The sequence below is a fragment of the Hyalella azteca genome, unplaced genomic scaffold (assembly GCF_000764305.2).
Source record: "Hyalella azteca isolate HAZT.00-mixed unplaced genomic scaffold, Hazt_2.0.2 contig7207, whole genome shotgun sequence".
Classification (NCBI taxonomy): domain Eukaryota; kingdom Metazoa; phylum Arthropoda; class Malacostraca; order Amphipoda; family Hyalellidae; genus Hyalella; species Hyalella azteca.
Window position 1 is genome coordinate 38700 of NW_025937335.1, and position 22915 is coordinate 61614.

At 42.3% G+C, this 22915-nt stretch overlaps 2 protein-coding genes and 1 long non-coding RNA gene across 5 annotated transcripts; all 3 read right to left on the bottom strand.

The window, feature by feature from the left end:
* Positions 1-539: 539 nt before the first annotated feature.
* Positions 540-4430, bottom strand: LOC125178110 (DNA-binding protein SMUBP-2-like; the record flags this gene model as incomplete). The annotated part of the gene is made up of 3 exons (XM_047881153.1): positions 540-740; positions 3633-3766; positions 3932-4430. Coding segments are annotated over 3 exons (834 nt in total), but the record flags the coding sequence as incomplete, so codon positions are not given.
* Positions 4431-16349: 11919 nt separating this feature from the next.
* LOC108669426 lies at positions 16350-19938 on the bottom strand. Of its 3 annotated transcripts, XR_001930660.2 has the most exons (3): positions 19733-19780; positions 17408-18254; positions 16350-17334 (listed from the first exon to the last, which is right to left on the bottom strand). It is a non-coding gene; the product is annotated as an uncharacterized LOC108669426 (long non-coding RNA). The 3 variants fall into 3 exon arrangements; XR_007156796.1 differs by lacking the exon at positions 19733-19780 and adding an exon at positions 19899-19938 and having other exon boundaries at positions 16350-18254; XR_007156795.1 differs by having other exon boundaries at positions 16350-18254.
* A 58-nt stretch (positions 19939-19996) lies between these two features.
* On the bottom strand, positions 19997-22605 carry LOC108669425 (serine/threonine-protein kinase atr; the record flags this gene model as incomplete). The annotated part of the gene is made up of 2 exons (XM_018156755.1): positions 19997-20170; positions 22435-22605. Coding segments are annotated over 2 exons (345 nt in total), but the record flags the coding sequence as incomplete, so codon positions are not given.
* Positions 22606-22915: the final 310 nt, after the last annotated feature.

Here is a 22915-nt window from a genome sequence, read left to right on the forward strand (position 1 = left end):
AATCGACAACATTATCATCAGAGAAATAGAAGAGAATCGTCCGGATCCGGAGCGGGAAGATGAGGTGAGCGAACACGAGGATAACGAGGAGCTGGCACGCATGAGTATTCACGAGCGACACATGATGGAGCAGGTAGACGTAGAAGATTGTACCCTCTTCGATTTTGTTGATGTAATTGATGGGCCATTCATAGACTGCCTTCAGCCGGCGACTACAAGCAAAAGCGGCAAAACTGGAGCCGGCCATGTGCTCAAATCCTATATGAGAAGGGCCAGCATTCCCGATGGGGCAGGAGCTAATGATGTTTCATTGGCATCATCAAAAACCTGGATTTGAATCGGTCGCCTAATTCTTCAAACATTTCGGTCGCCAGTGTCTCATCATCGTCATCGGCCATGGACGTAAGCTTCGACAAGCGTCAAGAAGAATCGTCACCCTCGTCACTTGACATCTCTGTTGCGAACCCTTCGGAGAAGTCATCTTCATCGGCCATGGACGTGACCGTTGATGCCTCCTCAGAACCTGTGCTGGACTAGCGTCAAGAAGAATCCTCCTCGTCACTTGACATCTCTGTTACGAACCCTTCAGAGAACTCGTCGTCATCATCCATTGACATGACCTTTGATGAGGCTAAGGGTCCTAGGGCTGCTGCAGGGCAGTCCAACGACGGTTCCGAAGCGGCCCGAGGTCCTGATTCCTCATCAGCGTCATCATCCTCGGATGAAAATAGCTTACTTACCTAGGGACCTAGCGAAAGCCAGGAAAGCGATGACAAAGAAACTTGAGAAATTCAAATATGCTTTGAGCCGACATAAAAGGTTCATAAACAGAGATGGGGGTGACCCCTTTACCCATCTCACCATAAATACCTTCTGGTCATTCATTGTAAGGTTATTTATAGGAGATTTGCACAAAAGAACTAAGATTGTCAATTATCTTTTCAAAAAGAAAGAGTTTACACTTAAGAAAGCCAAGTAGATTTCATGCTGTACGAGCTTAGTCATATTTTTGAGAGGAATTTTTCTAATGTCATTTTAATTCAATATCACTCACTTTTTTAGTCTCTAGTCTAGTCAATTGTAAAGGAAATTATTTTAGTTTTATTGAATTTTTCATTTAAATTTAGTCTCTAGTTGATGCTTTCTTTTTGTGTAGAAAGTAAAACATTTTTAACTTCTTTGAATTCTGTAATGTCGAATTATTTTATCTAGTCTCCTCCTGTATTTTATGGAATCGTTTGTACAATGGAATTATTTTGAATAAAACTCGTTTGAAACTTCCTTCTCTTATTTGCCACATGATATCTAGGAGTAGCAAGTCTGCTGATGGAAGGAAAGGCTAAATCTGCGAGTATTATGCTGTCTCACAGAGGCCACCTACGCCGGTTTTGGCAGGGTGCGTGGGTCCAGAGGTGCTATCGGTGCATGTACAGTCAGCCTAGGCGTGCCAACAACTTCGTTGAATCATTCCACCGGGTGCTTTCTTGCGCTGTACCATCTCATCCAAACGCACTCTCGTTCCTCGGTAATCTGATGTTCGTAATTCTATGAGAGTGATATTTTTCTATGTAAATTAGGAGGTACATGACAATTATTCTACGATACAAATATGATAAAATTAGTGTTGCCTGTGAAACCACCACAGTCCTGCGCCGAATGGATCATCATGGTCCCTTCTCTCCAGTACGAGCCTTCAACACTTCTGGAAAAAATTCTCAACACTTCTATCGCGCGAAAAAATTCTTCATAACTCAGACAGTGCTAGCAGGAACCTTACTGTAGATATGAGTATGACACCCGCCATCAACCCCTTTTGAATCTATCCCTTGTGACAAATCTGCCTACAGTAGAGCGGTCACGCGTCTAATAACGATGAAGTTTGGAACCATGCATTACTATCTGAAACCTAACTTCTGATCTGATGCTGTGAGCGAATATGTACGTTATAGAACGGTCTCATAAAAGTCATGCAATTGGCGGCCTGGTGGTGCTTGGCAGTTTTTTCGCGAATACCCCATTCAAGACTATTTGACTTCGTGTTTGGTGGTGTCAAGCTCACGTCATTAGAATTTTTGTACTCACGTAATTTGAATTTTTCCAATCATCTAATTATAGGAGCCTTGCGCAAGATTGAGGCATACCAGGCCAGTGATTTCTTTCTCGCCACTGCTGGGCGATCGATTAGGCGCAGGAGGAAACCTTCCTATCTCGCCAAAGACACTCTTATCAGAGATGCAATGCGCGAATTTGGTAAGAACATAATTATCTCGGCGCTGAAGCGTAGGCCTGATGTGGCCTGTCGCCGATTCTTTTCCTTTTCGTGCCTTGTTCACAGAAGATCTAAAATCGTGTCATTTGACCGGCTCTTTTCATGACTGACAATAGTTTGAAGTAGCTACTAGACTTCCACCTAGGCATTTCCAATCTGAACATATATTTTTCCATAGCTTTATCTAGTCTGTTCTTGAACGTGTTCATACTTGGAGCGCCAACGATGTCATCGGGGAGGCTGTTCCATATGTCGGTGATTCAAAGCGAGAAGAAATTGTCGCGTGAAGTTGCAGCGCAGTTTTTTTAGCTTATAGCCGTGGCCCCTGGTGTTGGTTCTCGTTTCAAATTCTAGTAATCCTTCGGGGACCTTGTATAGACCATGAGTATACTTGTATACTTCAATGAGGTCCCCACGCAGACGTCGATGACTGAGGCTTGGAATCTTCATAATCTTCAATCTTTCTTCATAGGACTTGCCCTTCAAGCCTGGAACTATCCCTGTTGCACGTCTTTGAACATTCTTTATTAGATTTCTGTCCTTTTCAAATCTCGGTGACCACACAACGTTTCCAAACTCTAGATTCGGGCGCACGACAGCAACAAACAACTGCTTCATCGCTTCTGCATCTAGGAACTCGTATGAGCGTCTGATTAGTCCAAGAAGTTTGTTGGATCTTCTTCCACACTAGACTTTTCAATCATTACTCTCTCGTTGCAGCCATGTCTTCTCATACTGTAATCTTGCTGTTCATTGTTCTTCCCGAGGTGAAGTACTTTACACTTGTCAAATTCATCTTACACTTCGAACTTTTATGAGAACATCCGCATTGAATCTGACTCACTGCACTATACGATCATTGATGACTATAAATCGAGTGCAGAAAACCCGAAACTGATCAAGAAAATCAAAATCTGGAACGTACCAGCAAGATTTGAAGAGATAAACAGAAGCGCGTTATAGGAATGAGCTCTAAAAGTAAGAAGCTAAAACACAATTACATTGATCGTACAGACAATTTTCCTAATAGCCGTCGGGACACGTGACGAGTTTGGGTACTACGCCCGGGACTCCCGTGTCGATCCAAGTTGTAGATGCAGTCCAAGAGATCACATTTCTTAGTTTCGCTGGAGTAGAGAACATTTTTGAGCGACTCTTGCAATTTTCCAGCGACTTTTCTCATGATGGGAAATGTTTCACAGTCACACGACTCCATCAAGTACTTCCTAATAAGGCCAATGACGCCAGAGAAATCATATAGACAAGAGAAGTCACATGAGACTTGATGAGTTTGCTCGTAGCACGTGAGTATTTACGCGAGTCTAGGGCGTACTAAAAGAATGACTGGTATGATGAACCACACCTCCGTTATAATTATCTTTTCCGAGGCTGGGGCAGGCTTTTGCTGGGCGATGATGCTCTTCCACTTGTGGAGATCAGTGTTGTAGCCATTCAGGCCGTTCTCTTGAACCTCACATTTTCCGCATTGCACATTTGCTGGGCCAAACGCAGCTGCTTGTTCATTGACAGCGATATGTGACTCAGGATCCAGCAGAAACCTTCATCCATGTGCTCGGCGCGCACCACTCTCGCGTTGGTGAGCATATACTAGATGAAGGTCTTGAGGAAGCTGTGCTGTTGCAACGTCTGTGTGTCGCACACCACTCAGATGCCGCCGCGCTCGGGTCGCGGCCACGTTCAGACGACGATCTTCTGCCAGGAAGCCAATCTCTCCTTTGGTGTTAGAGCGAACTAGTGTTAAAATTACTGCTTCCTTTTTTCTGCCTTGGAAGCCATCCACAGTCTGGACCTCCACTTCAGGATAGTCAACTTGAACGAGTGACCGCACTAACTTCACCTGTTGACTGTAAGGAGAGATCACAGCAACCTGCTGCTGACTCAGTCCTGCTGATATCATTTTCTGCACGAGAGCCAGAACCATGGACGCCTCGCCTTCGTTGCTCCTGCTGGCTGTGATGCTCTCTTCAAAGCCTGGACAGGAGCTGGTGTCCACAAGCAGCAGTGGCACACCAGTGTACTCATTGTTGGAGACATAAGGTAGATCCTTGAGCAAATATTGAGACACAGATTCATGTGCAATGAGTTGATTGTTGTACAGAGCAGCTGAAGACCAAGACATTATGTCCACATGCATGCGATATTGCACCGAGTTTTTTTACAATTTTTGAGCCATGCAGATCTATTACTCGTTCCATAAGTGATATCAAGAGCGCAGAAGCTTCAAGAGAGAGGACTGTTGAGGGAGCTGCTGGTGATCGCCAGCCAAAACCAACTTGGGGGAACGTCAGACACTGAGATAACAAGATGCTTCAGTGCCCTTTCATCAATGACAGTGAGGCCAAAATGGTCCTTTTTGAGGTACCTCATTGCATTACTAGTGTGAGCTGACATCAGAGTGCACAAAACCGCATCAGCACCTTGGATAATATCTCTGAGCATTCTTTTTTGTATTTCATTTAACTTGTTTCTCAACTGTCCCAGTTTCTTGTAGGTGCTGTCTCTGTCTTTTGTATGTATGAAGTCACGCCTTCTCGTCAAATTGATCTCATTTTGGATGTCCTTCACAATTTCACGCCCATCATAATTGTGCATGAGAGCATCAATTGTGTGCCTTTGAGTGGCAGGTGTTGTACGAGCAGGATGACCTATCCTGACCACTCGTATGCCAACATTGTCAAGTCTTTCTACCAGATTGTCAACACCCAAGTTAGAAGGAGCAAGAGCCAAACTTTCAGACCCATTTTTACATGCTGTCGGATGATTTCTATCAGAGTTGTGATCTTGCCAGTGCCATTAGGCCCATGCACAACAGCAAGGTCCTGCTGCTTCACAACAAAATCTAGTCTCTTGTTGGGACCGATCTAAAGTTTTGTTGAAGAAAATCAACTGGTTAGAAGAATTTGATGATGTTAGCTTAGGAGGGAGCCTGAGGACGGGTGGCATTGGGTCACATTCTCCAAAAAGAACTGCTGACAAGTGACTAGAGGGACCTTGAACTTCAGCCATAAATTTGAGGGCTCCCAATATGCGTTTAATATTCTCCAGCGAGGGAAAGTGCTTAACTGAATATGATGAACCTTCTTGAAATTCAAAGGCTTCATCAATAGTGATGTCGACATCTTGCTTTGATATATTAAGAATAATGCCATCTCTGCAATGATCTTCTTGACGGCACATGGGCCCACCACTGTAAATGCTCACATTATCTATCACCTTTTCTTAGGCCATGAGGAGGCAAGGTTCGGTGTGCATAAGAAGCAAATGTGATGCATTTTCGTCCAAAGCGACATTTTACTGAAACAACTTTCAAATGAGAAAGAACTCCTGGCACGCCTTCACCACTGCTATTTACTGTCTTCATCACTTCCCGTTCATTTTCTGCATCCCTTTCCAACAAATGGAGCTTTTGCAATCTCAAAAAATCATATCGTGTCATTTTGTAGAGTTTACCAACACTAATTTCAGATAGCGGTTCTTGTATTGAATCTGTATTGGATTTCTTTTCATCTTGAAGGCAACTTTGAGTGGACTCGCTAGAAAGTTTAGAATTAATTGCCTTAAACACCATTACTCTGTAGAGTCAGTAAAACGTGGTAAAGGGAACAGTGAAATGGAGCGCAAGTATTCAAATATAGATTTCTGATTAATTTTGTTCTCTATGAATGCCAGAACCTTTTTTTATGCCATCAAATGCTTTTTTGTTACTGCTTTAGCTACAACTTATAACGTAAAATTCCTGTTTATGGTCGCAGAATCAACGTATCTGAATACTTGCGCGTGTGCTCCCATGCCATTCATGGGCGAGGACGGACTTCTCGACATCTATGTCAGCTTTGATGGATCATGGATGACACGAGGTCACAAGTCTCACATAGGCATCGGTTGTGTTGTTGAATGTAACACCGGCTTTGTGATTGACATGGAAGTTCTGTCCAACTTCTGCCATTTGTGCTCCGCGAAAAAAGCTACTTTGTCCTCGGACGAGTTTGCCCTTTGGATGCGGACGCACACCAGATGTAAGAAGAATTTCGAAGGAAAGGCTGGTGCCATGGAGAAGGAAGCCACCGTGAAGATTTGGAACAGGTCGACACAACTTGGCCTCCTTTACGTCACATTTCTAGGTGACGGTGATTCGGCAGCATACAAGGCGGTCACGGAAATGAATGATGGAGCAGGCCCGTATGATGTCCCTGTTCAGAAGGAGGAATGCATAAACCATGTCTCAAAAAGGCTGGGGACGCGTCTCAGAGTGTTGAAAGCAAAAATCAAGGTTGTTACCACGACCAAAGCGGGAAAGCAAGTCATGAGGAGCAAATATGCTGGAAAAGAAATGTTGACTGATGCAGTCATTGATGCTCTGACATTACGGTTTGGTCAGAACATCAGAAAGCATGATTTCACTGCAGATGTTGCTACTGTGAGAACATCCATCATGTCAATATACTCCCACTCCATCAGCACAGATGCAAATCCGAAGCACTTTAGCTGCCCCCGTGGAGCTGACTCGTGGTGCTGGGTCCGCACAGAGCGGAAGCGCTGGGATAGGTCCCAGCCCCTCAATCCACCAAGAACATATGGTTGGCGAATTTACCGCAAGCATTGTTGTCCGACATCATGAAGATTTATGTCGATTTGACAACAGCAGAGCTATTGCGGCGGTGCATCAAACAACGAACGCAGAACTGCAATGAGAGCCTGCACTGGAATATATGGCTGCAGTGTTCAAAGGAAAAACACGCGACGATGGATCGCGTTCGCTCTGTTGCTCAAACTGCCTGTGAACATAACCTCGGTCATGTGGAAGGCAGCTTTCTTCAAGCTCTTGGCCTGCAGTCGCATGAATTGTTTACGTCACTAAAAGCTGAGAAGCGCGTCTTCACTCCTGCTAGGAAGAAAGTGAAGCGTTCCTCCAGTAATCCCGATCCCTCATACGGCGCGGGCATATTGTTCCTCTAGGTTCCCCTGGAAATAACTGTTAGAAATAAGGTTCCCCTTAGAACATTTTCACTGGGAACCTTATTTCTAACAAGTTAATGGCAATATGGTAATGAAATAATTATGAATTAATCATAATATGTTAACAAATTAAGGGTAATAACTAATAAGCATACGTTAAGGTGCCGCCGAGGCGGTAACGACTAGATAGCGGCACGGCGGCATCTTAAACATGCCTCGTGTCCAAGCTTCCTGGCCAAACTGACTAACTGAATTGTACGCTGCAGAAGAGTATGAATGTGGACTATAAGTAGTCTGTAGGAACGTAAGTTAATCTATTTTTCGCTTGCGTGGGCCTGCCATACACAGTAAAAACCTTGCTTGCCTTTTGCCCGAGATGCCTAGTTATACGAAATGTAGGTACTTTTTGGCAAAATTAGATTAGAGCCTTTCATTTGGAGTGATTTTAATGAAGAGTAAATAAACGTACAAAAGAGCTGCCAGTCAGGCAACCGTATACTAACACTCTACAGCAGCCCTTAGATGAGTTAGATCATAGCTGCCCAATATTATTGAGCGTCGTATTGACAGTGGATGCAATCGTGCCCCCAAATGTACAACCGTACGGTATTGCGCAAACGGCACCTATCATAATTTCAAGAAGTCAATATGTTGGACAAAACTGACTCGTGTTGTCATAATTGCGAGACAAAAAGTTGTAGGTTATAGAAGAAAAATTGCTTGCAAGTTGCAGTCGAGTCGCAGTACGGTAGGAAGAATCTTGCTAGCACTGCCAATGTTTCATTGACGGGTACTGGATAGGGAGTAGTTTAATTATAAGTATCAATATATGAATTAAGAGTACTTCTTAACAAGTGGCTCATACTACTCCCCTCAAACGATTAGTATAATCTTTGCATGTAACACCCATAACGCTGGAAAACCACTATAACGCTCAATAAAAATCACATAAAGTTTGCCGGCATGTGATGCAGCACAACCACTTCGAACGACCGCTAGGAACGCACTGAGCGATCAGGGCGAAACTGCGAAATGCTGAGCCTGGAAGGAGACTGAGTTTCTGTGGAGCCGTAGCCTTTGTATAGTTGCAAGCTGAAGTTTCGTGAGGCAGCTCTCTCTTGAACAGTCGAGCGGCTTTGCAGCATGAATGTCTTCCAAGTTCGGATAAATGCGTATTTGTTTGACTATATTCAATTTTGCTCAGTGCATGTCGTAAAATGCTTCCATTCAAGAGAGCGTTATTAGCAGCATAGTGTAGAAAAGTTGTCAGTCGTCAGATCAGATCTGAATCCAAGACAGTAGTCGACCGACGTCTTCCATTTACAAGTGGTATTTCAATCAACAAGACCACGAATTGTATTCGTTTCATATCTTTAACGGCCTGACGAGTGACTACCAGCGCTACATTTATTCCTACCGACTAACGACGAGTATTAACATCTAGCAAATGATCATTGAGCTAAGAGTATGAAGCTCGTGGCAGATTAATAAGAAACCTAGCACAGGTGAGCACGAACAGGAGAGCACGATTGGTATACCTAGTTGCCTAAGCCTTAGCAGTTGCGCCATCGCCCTGCAGACATTCTCAAGAGAATATCTTGCTAGTAAGTGGCAACTTGCTAAAATTGACAATTATAGTCACAATGCTGTCCGCGGGAACCTAGAGTGAAGAAACGCGCTAAAGAAACTACTGGCTTCACTGGCGCTGTAACTTCGGCCGTACAAATCTCATGCAGTCGAGCTATGTTACATTCATCCTGCAAATTTTCTAAACTAATGCCTAGCAGGTTCATCCACGACTCGTTGCGGTACACACAATTAATTTCTTGCTTAACGACTCCAGTAGTCGATAAAATCGCAAAGCGAACTGCTTTAATTATCTCCCAATCCCAAATTAAAATAGTATTGAAACTCCAACCTAGTTCACTTCAAGCCTATATGATTCAACGTCCAGTGTTGAAAACTTTAAAATTCCAACATTGTTAGCGTTCAGATTTCAAAGATCTTGAACTAAGAAAAATAGACAAGCGCAGTCGATCGAAGCTCAGGGGGCACTGCGGTCTTCAAAGTTCCGGCGTCGTTTTTATAGCTTTGTCTTGACTACAGTCTGCGTCGAAAATTTGCGGTCATTCAGCACGTACATAGTTTCATTTTGAGGTGCCGAATAAGTCAATCAGGCATCTCACTGACCCAATTTAGGAGAAATCGAACGTTTCTTTGGGCTGTACCCCTTGGCGAAGGTCATCCACATGTTAGAAGAGGTTCAATTTAAGGTTGTTATATAACACTTTTCCTGCCCATTGCCTGCTTGATTGAAATACCCCGGCAGTACAAGGAGCGCATTTTCTACAATTATTTGCTTTGTAAGGCGGTTTATCGCAAAGCTAGAAGTTAGTATGAAACACATTCCACTGTACCAATTTGCTCACCAAACGGATTGTATTTTACAAGTTCCGATTGCAATGACTCGAGTCATACAGAGACTTGAAATTATCAATAAAAATCTATTATAGCTACGCAATTTGGCCATCCTTCAAGAAATTTTGACTAAAATTGGAATGCTGATGAAGGGAATTCTCGAATTTTTAAAACCAGTGTTGATATTTCATCCCGTGTCCCGTCCCGTGGACAGAATACTTGAGCGCAGCTTGATTTGAGATAAGAGCTGTTAATAAATAATTTAGCAAGTTTGTTGAAGTCTAGATACGTGATCAACTTGTAAGTAAAGTGCGAGTCCAGCGGCATCTTACAGGCTAATCGCGAACAATAATAATGTGTCAGCGAATGCGCATCTAACAGGCCTGCGAACATACTGGAAATTTTAAAGGAATAAATTGTTTGGATTTATTTTATAAGCAATAGGAATAGTGCAAAAAAGTAGGATGCAGCAGAGCTTACTTACTAAGGAGAAATTGATGTCCCTGTACCAATCTAGAAAAAAAAACAGGTTGCTAGCGCCATGGTAACAGTCGAAAGTAACATAGACGACTTTAAGCAACGAAGTGCTCACTTGGAAGCAGAAAAAATGGAACCCGCCTGGTTATATAAATGTTATGAAACAGAATGAGTATCCAATTATTGTATTAAAATAGTAAAATGTGAATCAGCGACAGAAAAAGAACCAAAAAGCCGGGCTAAAACGTCTGAATAGAAAGATGATAAATTTAGATGTTATTTTCCCTGTTTCTCTGCTTATGGTGACTTTTCATCCATAAACATTCGACTTCAAATGAGATGAGACCATCAATTACAAGCCGCAGGACTTGAGATTGAAATTCGTTCCGTGAGAGACTCGCTCGTCGCTACCCGTATCAATGATACTCCTCCGGTGCATAACTTAGGAATTTGCCAGTATCTGTTCTCTTTCTTTCTGTGATAATCGTTCTGTGTGTACGCAAGCTAAGATCCTGATTTTGAAGATAAGCTTTTTTGCTCCAAGCCGCCAATATTGAATTACACGGCTGTTACGTTCGGACATTTCTCCGGTAAATTGGTATTACATGTATTGATGTATACTCGCATCTTACTTACTGCTTAATACCTGTATCTTAGATGTGTGCAATCAAATCAGTTGCACTTGGTCTTACCACCTCTTTTCTAAGTATCTTGTGTATGTCTAGCTAGGACGTGTACTGTTTGTATAGCTACTGTATTGGGAAGTACTGAATATTGTTTGAATTGAAGTGTGAATCAGAATATACTTGACTGGATTGTTGGAAGAACAGACTAGGCAAACTAGCGCAAGAAAGCGGGATGGGGGTGGAGATGAGGTGCCTGTGGACCAAGTGGAGTGTTGTTGCTGCAAGAGTTGGTTTTCCAAGCAGCAACTTGGGATTGAAGACTGGTCAAATATCAAATTAGGAGATCATACGTTGTCTGTAGAGAGTGCATTTTAGCATTAAGGGACGAAAATAGTAGACTGAAGAAAAGGAACAAATAATTAGAAGAGATTGTTGCACAATCTAGCAGGGCAAGGGCTGGAAATCTCTCCTGCTATGCTTGTAGAGCCAGGGTGAATACTGATTCTACTGTGAACAAGTCACGAAAAGTTCAAGAATCGGCGACAGGCCTCATCAGGCCTACTCTTTAGCGCCGACATCACTATGTTATGTAAACTTTTCACTTTCATCGCTCCACACTCTCGAAGACCCTCCACCTTATGCGTCGAATGTGGGCTGAACGTCCCATCAACTGGGACTCCCCTTTCACCCCCGATGTTGAATCTTGGATTGCTATGCAGGATCTACCACTACCAGACCCCAGTTCGCAATTCCGGTGTTCACAACGACTTAAAATCTTCTGCTTTGATCCGACTCCAAAAGAACTTGTTATAATAATTAGTCAGTCGTCGAGGATAAAATACTGATCTACACTAATTATTTCTTTATTTCACTCAAATTTTCAAGCTCCCCAACGGTTGACCATCGAGTTTATTAATGTCACTTGCAACGTTAGAATTTTGCCATCGTGAAAATCGATTTCGACTGGAAATAAGAGCTACGGGCGGTAAACTGGCTACGAAAACGCATTGACACCGAAATTCCGAGCGAACAAAGAAATATTGGGCTATCAAACATCTAACATAATTTCGACTCTACAAATTCCAAAATACAAACAAATGAATCCGACACCAGACATGGCGTAGTTCTCGATTAGAGCCGCCAACAATTCGTCCGCTCGAGATCCAGACGGCAGGCTCACGGTGCTTCACCTCAAGCATCTTGGCCAACGTGGCCTCCAGTTCCTTACCCGGCTTGTCACCGGACGTTCACCGCAACCTATAATCTCGTCAGAATGTTTCGAGCCTACGGCCAACGCCGGTAACTATCTTGTAAAATACGACGGCTTTGATGAACGTTGAATTGCCCTACACTGGGATTCCATTGATTAAAGCTCCATTTAACACAGATAAAACTTTACTTATATTTCAGTAAAGAACACTTAAAAGTAATATGTTGGGTAAAATAGTGCATCAAGTACGAGAGACATCACACTGCTAGACGAAACTTATAGCACAGCCACAAGAACTAGCGTTAGTGCAGCAGATCGCTAGTTGAGCAACCGAGCGATAGGAGCCAAGGCTAGAACCTCACAGCAAGGCTGGCGCGACACGACTGACTGCCTAGTGCCTTCTCAGTTCTCAAGTCTCAACTCACAGCCACACAGACTTGAGCTCGCACCAGCGTTGTCAGATGGGGTGGATACTGGATAGCCATAGCCCATGTCCACAGTGCGATTCATATAACTTCCCGAGCGTAACGCAGCCGGGCATCTTCACGGCTTTTGACACAAAGCGCCACCACAACAGCGCCGTTCAGTCACAGGCCGGAGCGCAGCAGGCCCTACCGCAACAGCTACTCCTAAATAACATAACCTGCGCCGCCTGTTGCGCTCCGGCGCTGTGAAGCAGTGGCTGTGCTTTGCAAAGCGGATTTACTGTTAGCCGGAGTTACCCACAGCTCATTTATCTGAGGCTATGTGTAGATATTGCATGCTGATGGTTGGCGATGGGCCCAGGGCCTGTTTACGAGTCAATTTTGTTACCCACGGCTGCGTTCCCGTCAGATGGTATATTTCTATACCAGATTTCACAAACCTGGTATTTTCAGAAGGTGTCTGGTATGAATATCATTATCATAGATCTGGTATATTGCCTAAATCTGGTATTTTTATGGCATTTTCTGACTTACTGCAAATTTAATGCATTAAGTTCCACCTCAGATGTTTGAACTTTACCAGCGCAGGCGTGGATTATATAGATTACCTACCTTCTAACCGGCGCGACTAGAGGTTTCCCGCCATTTTTGGAACCGCAAGTTTACCGCTTGATGAAATAAACCCAATCTAATTGTTAATATTTAACAAAAGTGCTTAGTGCAATATGAGCACGATAGAGATGATTCTTGATTGATTACTGATCAGTGATCAGTGATGATATGGCCTAGTGCGAGTGCGGTTGTCCAACCGATCTCTGCGACGCAAGCTCCACCATTTTTGTTTGGTGGTTTTGAATTTTAGAGAGCCACTTGAATGCTGGGGTGCCATTCAATATTTCACTGATCTTGAAAATCATCATCCATTCATGGAACTTGCTGCCTACTGCATCACTGGTCTACTTTGACCTGTCTCAAATGCATTCGTGGTGCATGTGTTTTCACCAAGTCACCTATAAATGTGAAAAACAAGCAACGAAATAAAATTTCATCTAAGGTACTGGAGTCCGTGGGAGCGCAGCCGTGCACCACCAATTTTGTGCACAAATAAGCCCTGAATCGAACGCCTTAGATATCTCCGGACCTACACCAATCAGCCGTGCACCACTCGGCTTTGTTCTCCTCCGGCCTTGACCACCACCTGCCGTGCACCACCAGGCCGCGGATCGAATCTGACTTCCGGGCATCGTTAAATTACGTAATTTAACGTTCACCGCATCTGAGGTTAGGTTTCAGATAGCATAGTTCTGTTCCAAAATTCATCGTCCTTCGAAAAGTGGCCGTTCGACCGAGGGCTGGTTCGACCCACGGCCTAGATACGGACGGCTTGAAGTGTTGAAGGCTACGTTCCGGAAGGCAGGAATCATGATGGTCCATTACACCCAGGGCAGTGGTGGTCTTCGGCAGGCGACCCGAGTCCGTTATTCGGACCAAAAGCTACCTGCTCAGCCGCAACAAGTTATCACACCCGAAATGTTAGATTAATGCAATGAACAAGCATGTACGAAAATAAGCAAAAGGAAGATGACCCGTTTCCGTGGCTTGCTCATGTTGAGCGAAGGGGAAGAAGTGCCACACTGAATTGTGATAAAAAAGGAAAAAAGTGTCAATGTTGTCAATGTAATCAAACACAGGAAAAGAAAAGTGTCAAAATGTTTCAAACAGAGGGAAACAATATAAAGTGTTCAATTTGGCTAATTATCAAGCCAGATATGTGCACAGTATATACGATAATTTTTTTCTTCTTTTTCTAACCAACGTTTCTGACGAGTAGCTTCATTAAATTTGTAGGTATTTGTCTGTGTTTGAACAATAGAATTCCTGGTATACTTATGGCAACACTGGCTCGCACTACGTAGCTCTCACTGCATTAAGGTTTGACTCTAATGTCACTGGCACAGCTTCGCCATACGCAACAGAACAATTTAGCTAATAGAACAAAAATGCACATGAGAATAAATGATCTTATCGATCGAGCAATAAATATTAGTGAACGATGTTCATCGTTCACAGGCACTTTAATATTCCAGTTTCCACGCCTCTCTTCCATCTATATGAAAAAATTAAATAATTATTCTCAACCTCAAGCCCGGTAACCAGGATTTTTCCTACCGCTCCATCTTCCTCCTTTGTACAGCAGTCAAGATCCAGGAACGACTTATGCTCTCACACATCTCGGCATCTCTTACCACCGTCCCTTCGCAACATGGCTTCAAACTGGGACACTGCTTTCACCGCCCTCCTCCCGCTCGCGCACCAGATTGCGACATGTTTCAACTGCTATGTGGGAGCATATGTTCAGTCTTAAAATGCCTAGCAAATTACGGACCAGGCAATAAGTCCGGACGAAGCTATGCTGGAGCATATGTTCAGTCTTAAAATGCCTAGCAAATTACGGACCAGGCAATAAGTCCAGCAGCTATCTCAATCAATCGTCTGTTATGGAAAGATCGGGTTCCAAAGGCCGGATCCCTATTGAATCAAGCACGAAAAATAGAAGAATCGGCAACAGGCCATGGGCCTATTTCTTCAGTGCCGATACTTCTATTCTATTCTAAACTGCTCTACTCTTTAATTTCAACCCCTACGGAATTAAAAAAAAATTACACTTCCATATTAACAAGCCTGGAGCGTATAAACAGACGAAATGTTGATCAGATAATATCTGAAACATTTTTTTCTATAATTATTATATTAATGATTATCTAGTACATCCCCTAATGTCTCGTTAAAAAAGTTGAACATTCCGGGAACTTTTTAAACTCCTTTTTAAGCGGGACGTTTCGTCTTGGTATAGTCCAGGAATTCCTGCAGAGAGCTAAAAATTGTCCTGGTTATTATCGCTAACCGGACAAACCTTGCTGTATCGTCCCGTCTCGACTGAAAAATGTACCAAACGCAGAGTCTAATCGGTTTACTTGTTGCTTAACCTCTACCGCCGTACGTCACTCTCCGGGAACATAACTTTGAACTTAAATTATGATTTATGCGTAAACTATTGAGTGTAGCAACCTGAGGACGTTTGTACACAACATTGAACATTTTAAAGTTGACGTACGTGGTGGCAGCCATCAGTGCAAGTCATTTTGCGCTCACTAGAACGTATCCTTTTTGGGAAGTAGGCGCGTGACAATATTGCTCCGGTTACTCATGTCAGGCGGTAAAGGGTTAAGATCCATTTTTGCCTCCCCCATCGTTGGATAACAGAGCCTGTTGCTTGTACGAAACAAGTTTTCGGAAGGGCCACAGTGTAAAAAGTAACACCTACCCTATCAAGGCGGAGTTATGTGCTTGGCACTCGAGTAACATCTGAAAAAGCCTCATCTTTATCGCGATGCAATTCCCTACATATTGTCTCAAGTTATTTTATTTTGTCCGTTTGTTTGAAAATAATGAGCTAACTAAATTTTTGTCAACATGTGTACTTGGTAACCTAATAATGACAATTCGTTTATTTTACGCTCGAAAAAAGTGTACTAACTCTATATAGATTCGAAAAAGAACGAACTTTCTTTAATTATAAATTTTTACATTAAGAAGAACGAGATAGAAAGTATAGTTTTGAAAATAAACAAAGACTCAAATTGGTAACGTATAAACTGCAGGATTAAATCAATGGCCACTCCACACACTATCTTCTGGGTCTCTTCTCAATAGATAATAATGCTCGAGATATACGAAATTGCAGCCATTATTTTCAAAATAACAGAGCCCTAGGATTTTTCCTCATACTCGTACTTCTGCTTTAGAAGATACATGTGAATAATTTCTTCATACTTTAGGGATAAGAGACCTCTTCTCTCTCTCAAAAAAAAAAAAAAAAAAAAAAAAAAAAAAAAAAACTCGAAATGAATCGCAATGCAGCACAGACTATATTTAAAACAATTTCAGTGAAAACACTCCTTTATTAAAAGAAAAAACGAATAACAAAATTTTACATCGCTCTTCTACACTTCTGATCGTAAAAAATTACCCGTCTTCCCACGAGTGTTACTATTAATTATTTCTTTGATTCATAGAAAAATATTTACCATATCGTTGATTCATAGAAAATATATATCATCATAGAAAATGAGCAGTTAATGTCAAGAACCGACAGCCTCTCACTACTTACTGAAGACTTCGCATGACAATCAGTATTCTCGAACTACTTCCATTCATCTTGAAAAACTAAATACATAATTTTTTTACATACGGTATTCTCCGCAATTCTCCGGCTTCTACTTTATATACCCTGAATTAACATGTATTTGAGTCCAATATACAAAAATATATTTTTCCGTTTAAATTTAGTTTTTTTCATCATGGAGAAGGGCTTTTTACCAAACCAAATTTACAAATATTCCTCATTTAATTAACTGATATGAAGTCTTGAAACTCTTAACCGATAAAATCTACGAATTGTTAGCGATTCGATTTGAATTTACAACTTATGTTAGCCCAGACAACGTCTAGGCATAGGTTCCAATGGACCAAAAAATTGTATCTAAACAATTCCTCAGTATTTGGCTCCATATACTTGTTTAATGCCTACTTGTGTAGACATTTTGAACTTGAAGACATATAATTAACCAAGTCATGTGACTCAAACACTGAGTATATTTCATGATTACAAGTAAAGCTTCCATCCATACTCTACGAACATGATTCAATAACACCCAACACATGGCACTTGTAAAAAGTGACAGTAAGGCTTCCATTCTTAAACTACTAACATGATCCACTGATGCCAAAAACATGTCATTTTACAGAACTATAAATAAGCCTTTATATAATTGTTATATCCTCGATAAAAAGGACCTACTGATACCACATGGCAGGGTATTTCTGATGGTGATAAAGGTGAAGTGGCCATCTATACCCAACAAACAGGACCTACTGATACCACATGGCAAGGAATTTTTGATGGTGATAAAAATGAAGTGGCTATCTATACCCAACAAACTACCTACTGATACCAGGCCATGGCATTTCCAACAGATCTAGGTAAGGCTTGCAGCCATACTCAACGAACAGGACCTAATAATACCAATACAGGACCTAAAAATACCATACAACTGAACAGGACCTCAAAACAGGTATTTTTAATGGTTAAAGGTAGGGCGCTCAGTCATATCTAACAAACAGGACGCACTGACACTGGTTAGAGGTAGTGCGCCCATCCTACAGTTAGAGGTAAGGTGCCCATCCTACAGTTAAAGGTAGGGTGCCCATCCTACAGTTAAAGGTAGGGCGCCCATCCTACAGTTAAAGGTAGGGCGCCCATCCTATGTACATCTTGCAGAGGTTCCTGTCGGCCATCCTATAGTTAAAGGTAGGGCGCCCATCCTACAGTTAAAAGTAGGGCGCCCATCCTACAGTTAAAGGTAGGGAGCCCATCCTATGTACATCTGGCAGAGGTTCATATCGCCCACCCTATAGTTAAAGGTAGGGCGCCCATCCTACAGTTAAAGGTAGGGTGCCCATCCTACAGTTAAAGGTAGGGAGCCCATCCTATGTACATCTGGCAGAGGTTCTTGTCTGCCATCCTATAGTTAAAGGTAGGGAGCCCATCCTATGTACATCTGGCAGAGGTTCTTGTCGCCCATCCTACAGTTAAAGGTAGGACGCTTATCCTATAGTTAAAGGTAGGGCGCCCATCCTATGTACATCTGGCAGAGGTTCTTGTCTGCCGTGGCTTCAGAGATGAGCAGACTGACTTGGCCCTCCACGGACAGCGGGATGGTGAAGCCCCGCGCCTTGCCCGTGATCAAGCCCTTCAGGCGCAGCTCGATTTCGCGCACATGCAGCTGCGCCTGCGCATAAAAACAATTATCAGTCGCGCACATGCAACTGCGCCTGTTAGTGCATAAAAACAATTATCAGTATCTCATATATACTTTATCCCGCGCCTTGCCCGTGATTAAACCCTTTCAGGCGCAACTCGATTTCGCGCACATGCAGCTGCGCCTGTTAGTGCATAAGAACAATTATCAGTATCTCTTAAATACTGTACAATTGAAAGTGAATGAGAATATTCTCTACGTAAGGAGGACGAGTAATAAACGATAAATAAATCAGCACAATTTGAAGTCAGTGAATACAAACAATTATCAGTGTCTCATAAAAACTTTACAATTGAAAGTGAATGAGACTATTCTCTACGTAAGGACGAGTAATAAACGATAAATAAATCAGCACAATTTGAAGTTAGTGCAATAAAAAAACTATCAGTGTCTCAAAAATACTTTACAATTTAAAGTGAATGAGAATATTCTGTACGTAAGAAGGACGAGTAATGCACGATAAATAATTCAGCACAATTTGAAGTCAGTGAATAAAAACAATTATCTATCAATTATCTCATAAATACTGTACAATTCAAAGTGGATGAGAATGTTATCTACGTAAGAAGGACGAGTAATAAACGATAAATAAATCAGCACAATATGAACTAAATCATTATATCACTGATTTGTCTGGTCAGAGGAGAATTAAAATGGAGGTGATTCATGAAACTGATGAGTTGGGACCTTCATTTGGTGCTATTTCCGATATTTCATCAACTTTTTTGGAGGGAGCGGTCATTGCAAAATATTAATTATTTTCATCAATGTTTAACTACCGTCAACTGGGGTGACTTCGGCCGCCGGGGTGACTTCGGCCGCGTTTTTTATTTTGTTTTGCAAACAAAAACGGGGTCGTAAACGAGGTCATAAACGCCGGAGTGACTTTGGCCATCGTTTATGTTCCCGCTTTTGTTTGCAAAACGAAATCAAAAACGAGGCCGAAGTCACCCCGGCGGCCGAAGTCACCCCAGTTGACGGTATAGTTTATTAATCGTTTTTATTTGACTCAAGCAAGTGAAGAACCTTCCACGGGTTGACAAACTGTAAGCGAATAATGACGAGGCAACAATGTGAGAATATACATAGAGTTGAGCGTTTTATATCAATTTATATTCATATCCATGCCAAAAATCATGGATAGGAATTTTCTCATGAGTAATTTGAAGAGGACCTACTGAGTTAAGCATTTTATAACAATTTATATGTCATATCCATGCCAAAAATCATGGATAGGAAATTTTCTCACGAGTAATTTGAAGATGACCTACTGAGTTAAGCATTTTATATCAATTTATATGTCATATCCATGCCAAAAATCATGGATCGAAATTTTCTTGAGTAATTTGAAGAGGACCTACTGAGATAAGCGTTTCATATCAATTCATATTCATATCCATGCCAAAAATCATGGATAGAAATTTTCTTATGAGTAATTTGAAGAGAACCTTCTCGTTGTTGATCTCGCCGGTGTTCTTAGCGGCCTTGTCGCCCTTACTCCACTCGACCAGCGTGTAGAGTTAAACTATACATATCAATAAATTCATACGTCATATCTATGCGAAAAATCCTGCCCTAGGATATGGATTTTCTTATAAGTAATATGAAGAGAACCTTCTCATTGTTGATCTCGCCGGTGTTCTTAGCGGCCTTGTCGCCCTTGCTGAGCGTTTTATATAAATTAATGTCATATCTATGCCAAAAATCATGCCCTAGGATATAAATTTTCTCATAATTAATTTGAAGAGAACCTTCTCGTTGTTGATCTCGCCGGTGTTCTTAGCGGCCTTGTCGCCCTTGCTCCACTCGACCAGCGGGTCGTGGATGAACGGCCGCACCACGGACAGCAGGGCCTCGCGCTCTGCACGCATGATGCGCATCGTGTGCTGGAATAAAGGCGCACAGTTACTTTACATAATTTTTAGAAATTTATAATTAATTTCTAGTGTAATGAATGACATTCTGCTGCAATTTCAGACGCACAGTTACTTTACATCATTTATATGAATATATTTAATCACGAGTGCAGTGAATGAAATGTTGCTGCAATTTAAGTTACAGTGCATCTTTTATATAAATTTATAATTAATCACGAGTGCAGTAAATGAAAAAATGCTGCAATAGCAGGCGCAGAGTTACATTACATTATTTCTATGAATCTGTAGTTAATTAGAAGTGTAGTGAATGTAACAATGCTGCAATAGCAAGCGCAAAGTTACATTGCATCATTTATGTAAATCTACCATTAGTCCGCAGTACGTAAATAAAATAATGATGTTGTGTGAATCAGTGGTACTGTGTGTGTCAACATCACTGATGCTGGTGGTGAAGGTGGTGTTAGTTCCACTTTTGGTGGTGGTGGTGATGATGATGGTGGTAGTGGTGGTGAAGGTGGTGTTAGTTCCACTTTTGGTGGTGTTAGTGGTGATGGTGGTGTTAGTTCCACTTTTGGTGGTGTTAGTGGTGGTGGTGGTAGTGGTGAAGGTGGTGTTAGTTCCACTTTTGGTGGTAGTGGTGGTGGTGGAGGTGGTGTTAGTTCCACTTTTAGTGGTGGTAGTGGTGGTGGCGATGCTGGTGGTGAAGGTGGTGTTAGTTCCACTTTTGGTGGTGTTAGTGGTGGTGGTGGTAGTGGTGGTGGTGGTGTTAGTTCCACTTTTGGTGGTAGTGGTGGTGGTAGTGGTGGTGGTGATGGTAGGTGGTGTTAGTTCCACTTTTGGTGGTGTTAGTGGTGGTGGTGGTAGTGGTGTAGGTGGTGTTAGTTCCACTTTTGGTGGTGGTGGTGGTGGTAGTGGTGGTGGTGGTAGTGGTGGTGGTGGTGTTAGTTCCACTTTTAGTGGTGGTGGTGGTGGTAGTGGTGGTGATCACATTTCTCTATCAGGATATGTAACACCAGAAGAAAGCTTAGCAACATGGAAGCCAAATCAGTTGAATGATCCTGAAAATCAGTAAAGTAAAAGGAAACAAATAGAATGATCAACACGGGAGAGAAATTTGATTTTTGAAGTTGAACCATTGATAGAACATCGCTTTAGCCAAAGCCTTATCGCTTTAACCACAGCCACAGCTTGAGCTAGCCACATTTTCTTTTTCTACCAAATTAATACAGTTTGCCACGACAAACCACTCGAAAGTTTGCTCTGACAAACCACTCAAAAGTTTGACCCGACAAACCACTCAAAAGTTTGCCCGGACAAACCACTTGAAAGTTTTCCCCGACAAATCACTCAAAAGTTTTCCCCGACAAACCACTCGAAAGTTTACTCTGACAAACCACTCGAAAGTTGGTCCCGACAAACCACTCAAAAGTTTACGCTGACAAACCACTCGAAAGTTTACTCTGACAAACCACTTGGAAGTTTGCTCTGACAAACACTCAAAAGTTTGTCCCGACAAACCACTCAAAAGTTTTCCCCGACAAACCACTTGAAAGTTTACTCTGACAAACCACTCGAAAGTTGATCCCGACAAACCACTCAAAAGTTTACGCTGACAAACCACTCAAAAGTTTGCCCCGACAAACCACTCAAAAGTTTGCCCTGACAAACCACTTGAAAGTTTGCCCCGACAAACCACTTAAAAGTTTGTCCTGGCAAACCACTCAAAAGTTTGCCACGACAAACCACTCAAAAGTTTGCCCGGACAAACCACTCAAAAGTTTGCTCTGACAACCACTAGAAAGTTTGCTCTGACAAAGCAATTGAAAGTTTGCTCTGACAACCACTAGAAAGTTTGCCCCGACAAACTACTCAAAAGTTTGCTCTGACAAACCACTCGAAAGTTTGCCCCGACAAACCACTCAAAAGTTTGCCCGGACAAACCACTCAAAAGTTTGCCCGGACAAACCACTCGAAAGTTTGCCCCGACAAACCACTCAAAAGTTTGCTCTGACAAACCACTCAAAAGTTTGCCCTGACAAACCACTCAAAAGTTTGCCCCAATAAACCACTAGAAAGTTTGCTCTGACAAACACTAGAAAGTTTGCTCTGATAAACACTCAAAAGTTTGCTCTGACAAACCACTCAAAAGTTTGCCCTGACAAACCACTCAAAAGTTTGCCCCGACAAACCACTCGAAAGTTTGCTCTGACAAACACTAGAAAGTTTGCTCTGACAAACCACTCAGAAGTCAGAGCGCGACTGGCTGTGTGTACCTGACAGGCAGAGAGGAAGAGGCCATAGAGGGCACCGTGGCCCATGGCCTCAGTCATGTGTACCTGACAGGCAGAGAGGAAGAGGCCATAGAGGGCACCGTGGCCCATGGCCTCAGTCATGTTGTGGGTGAGGCGGAAGGGCACGCGCTCGGGCCAGTCAAACGTCTCGCCCTGCCAAGAATATTCTATTAATTTTTACTGTATAAGGAATTAAAGAAATCAATAATATGAATAACAACATGTCGGACGTCTAGCTATGCCAAGAATGTTTGGTTACATTTTACTGTATAAGGGTTGAAAGAAATCAACAATATAAATGATAACATGCCAGACGTCTAGCTATGCCAGGAATGTTCGATTACATTTTACTGTATAAGGAGTTAAAGAAATCAATAATATAAATAATACCATGGCTGAAGTCTCGCTATGCCATGAATGTTTGGTTATATTTCACTATAAAAGGAATTAAAGAAGTCAACCG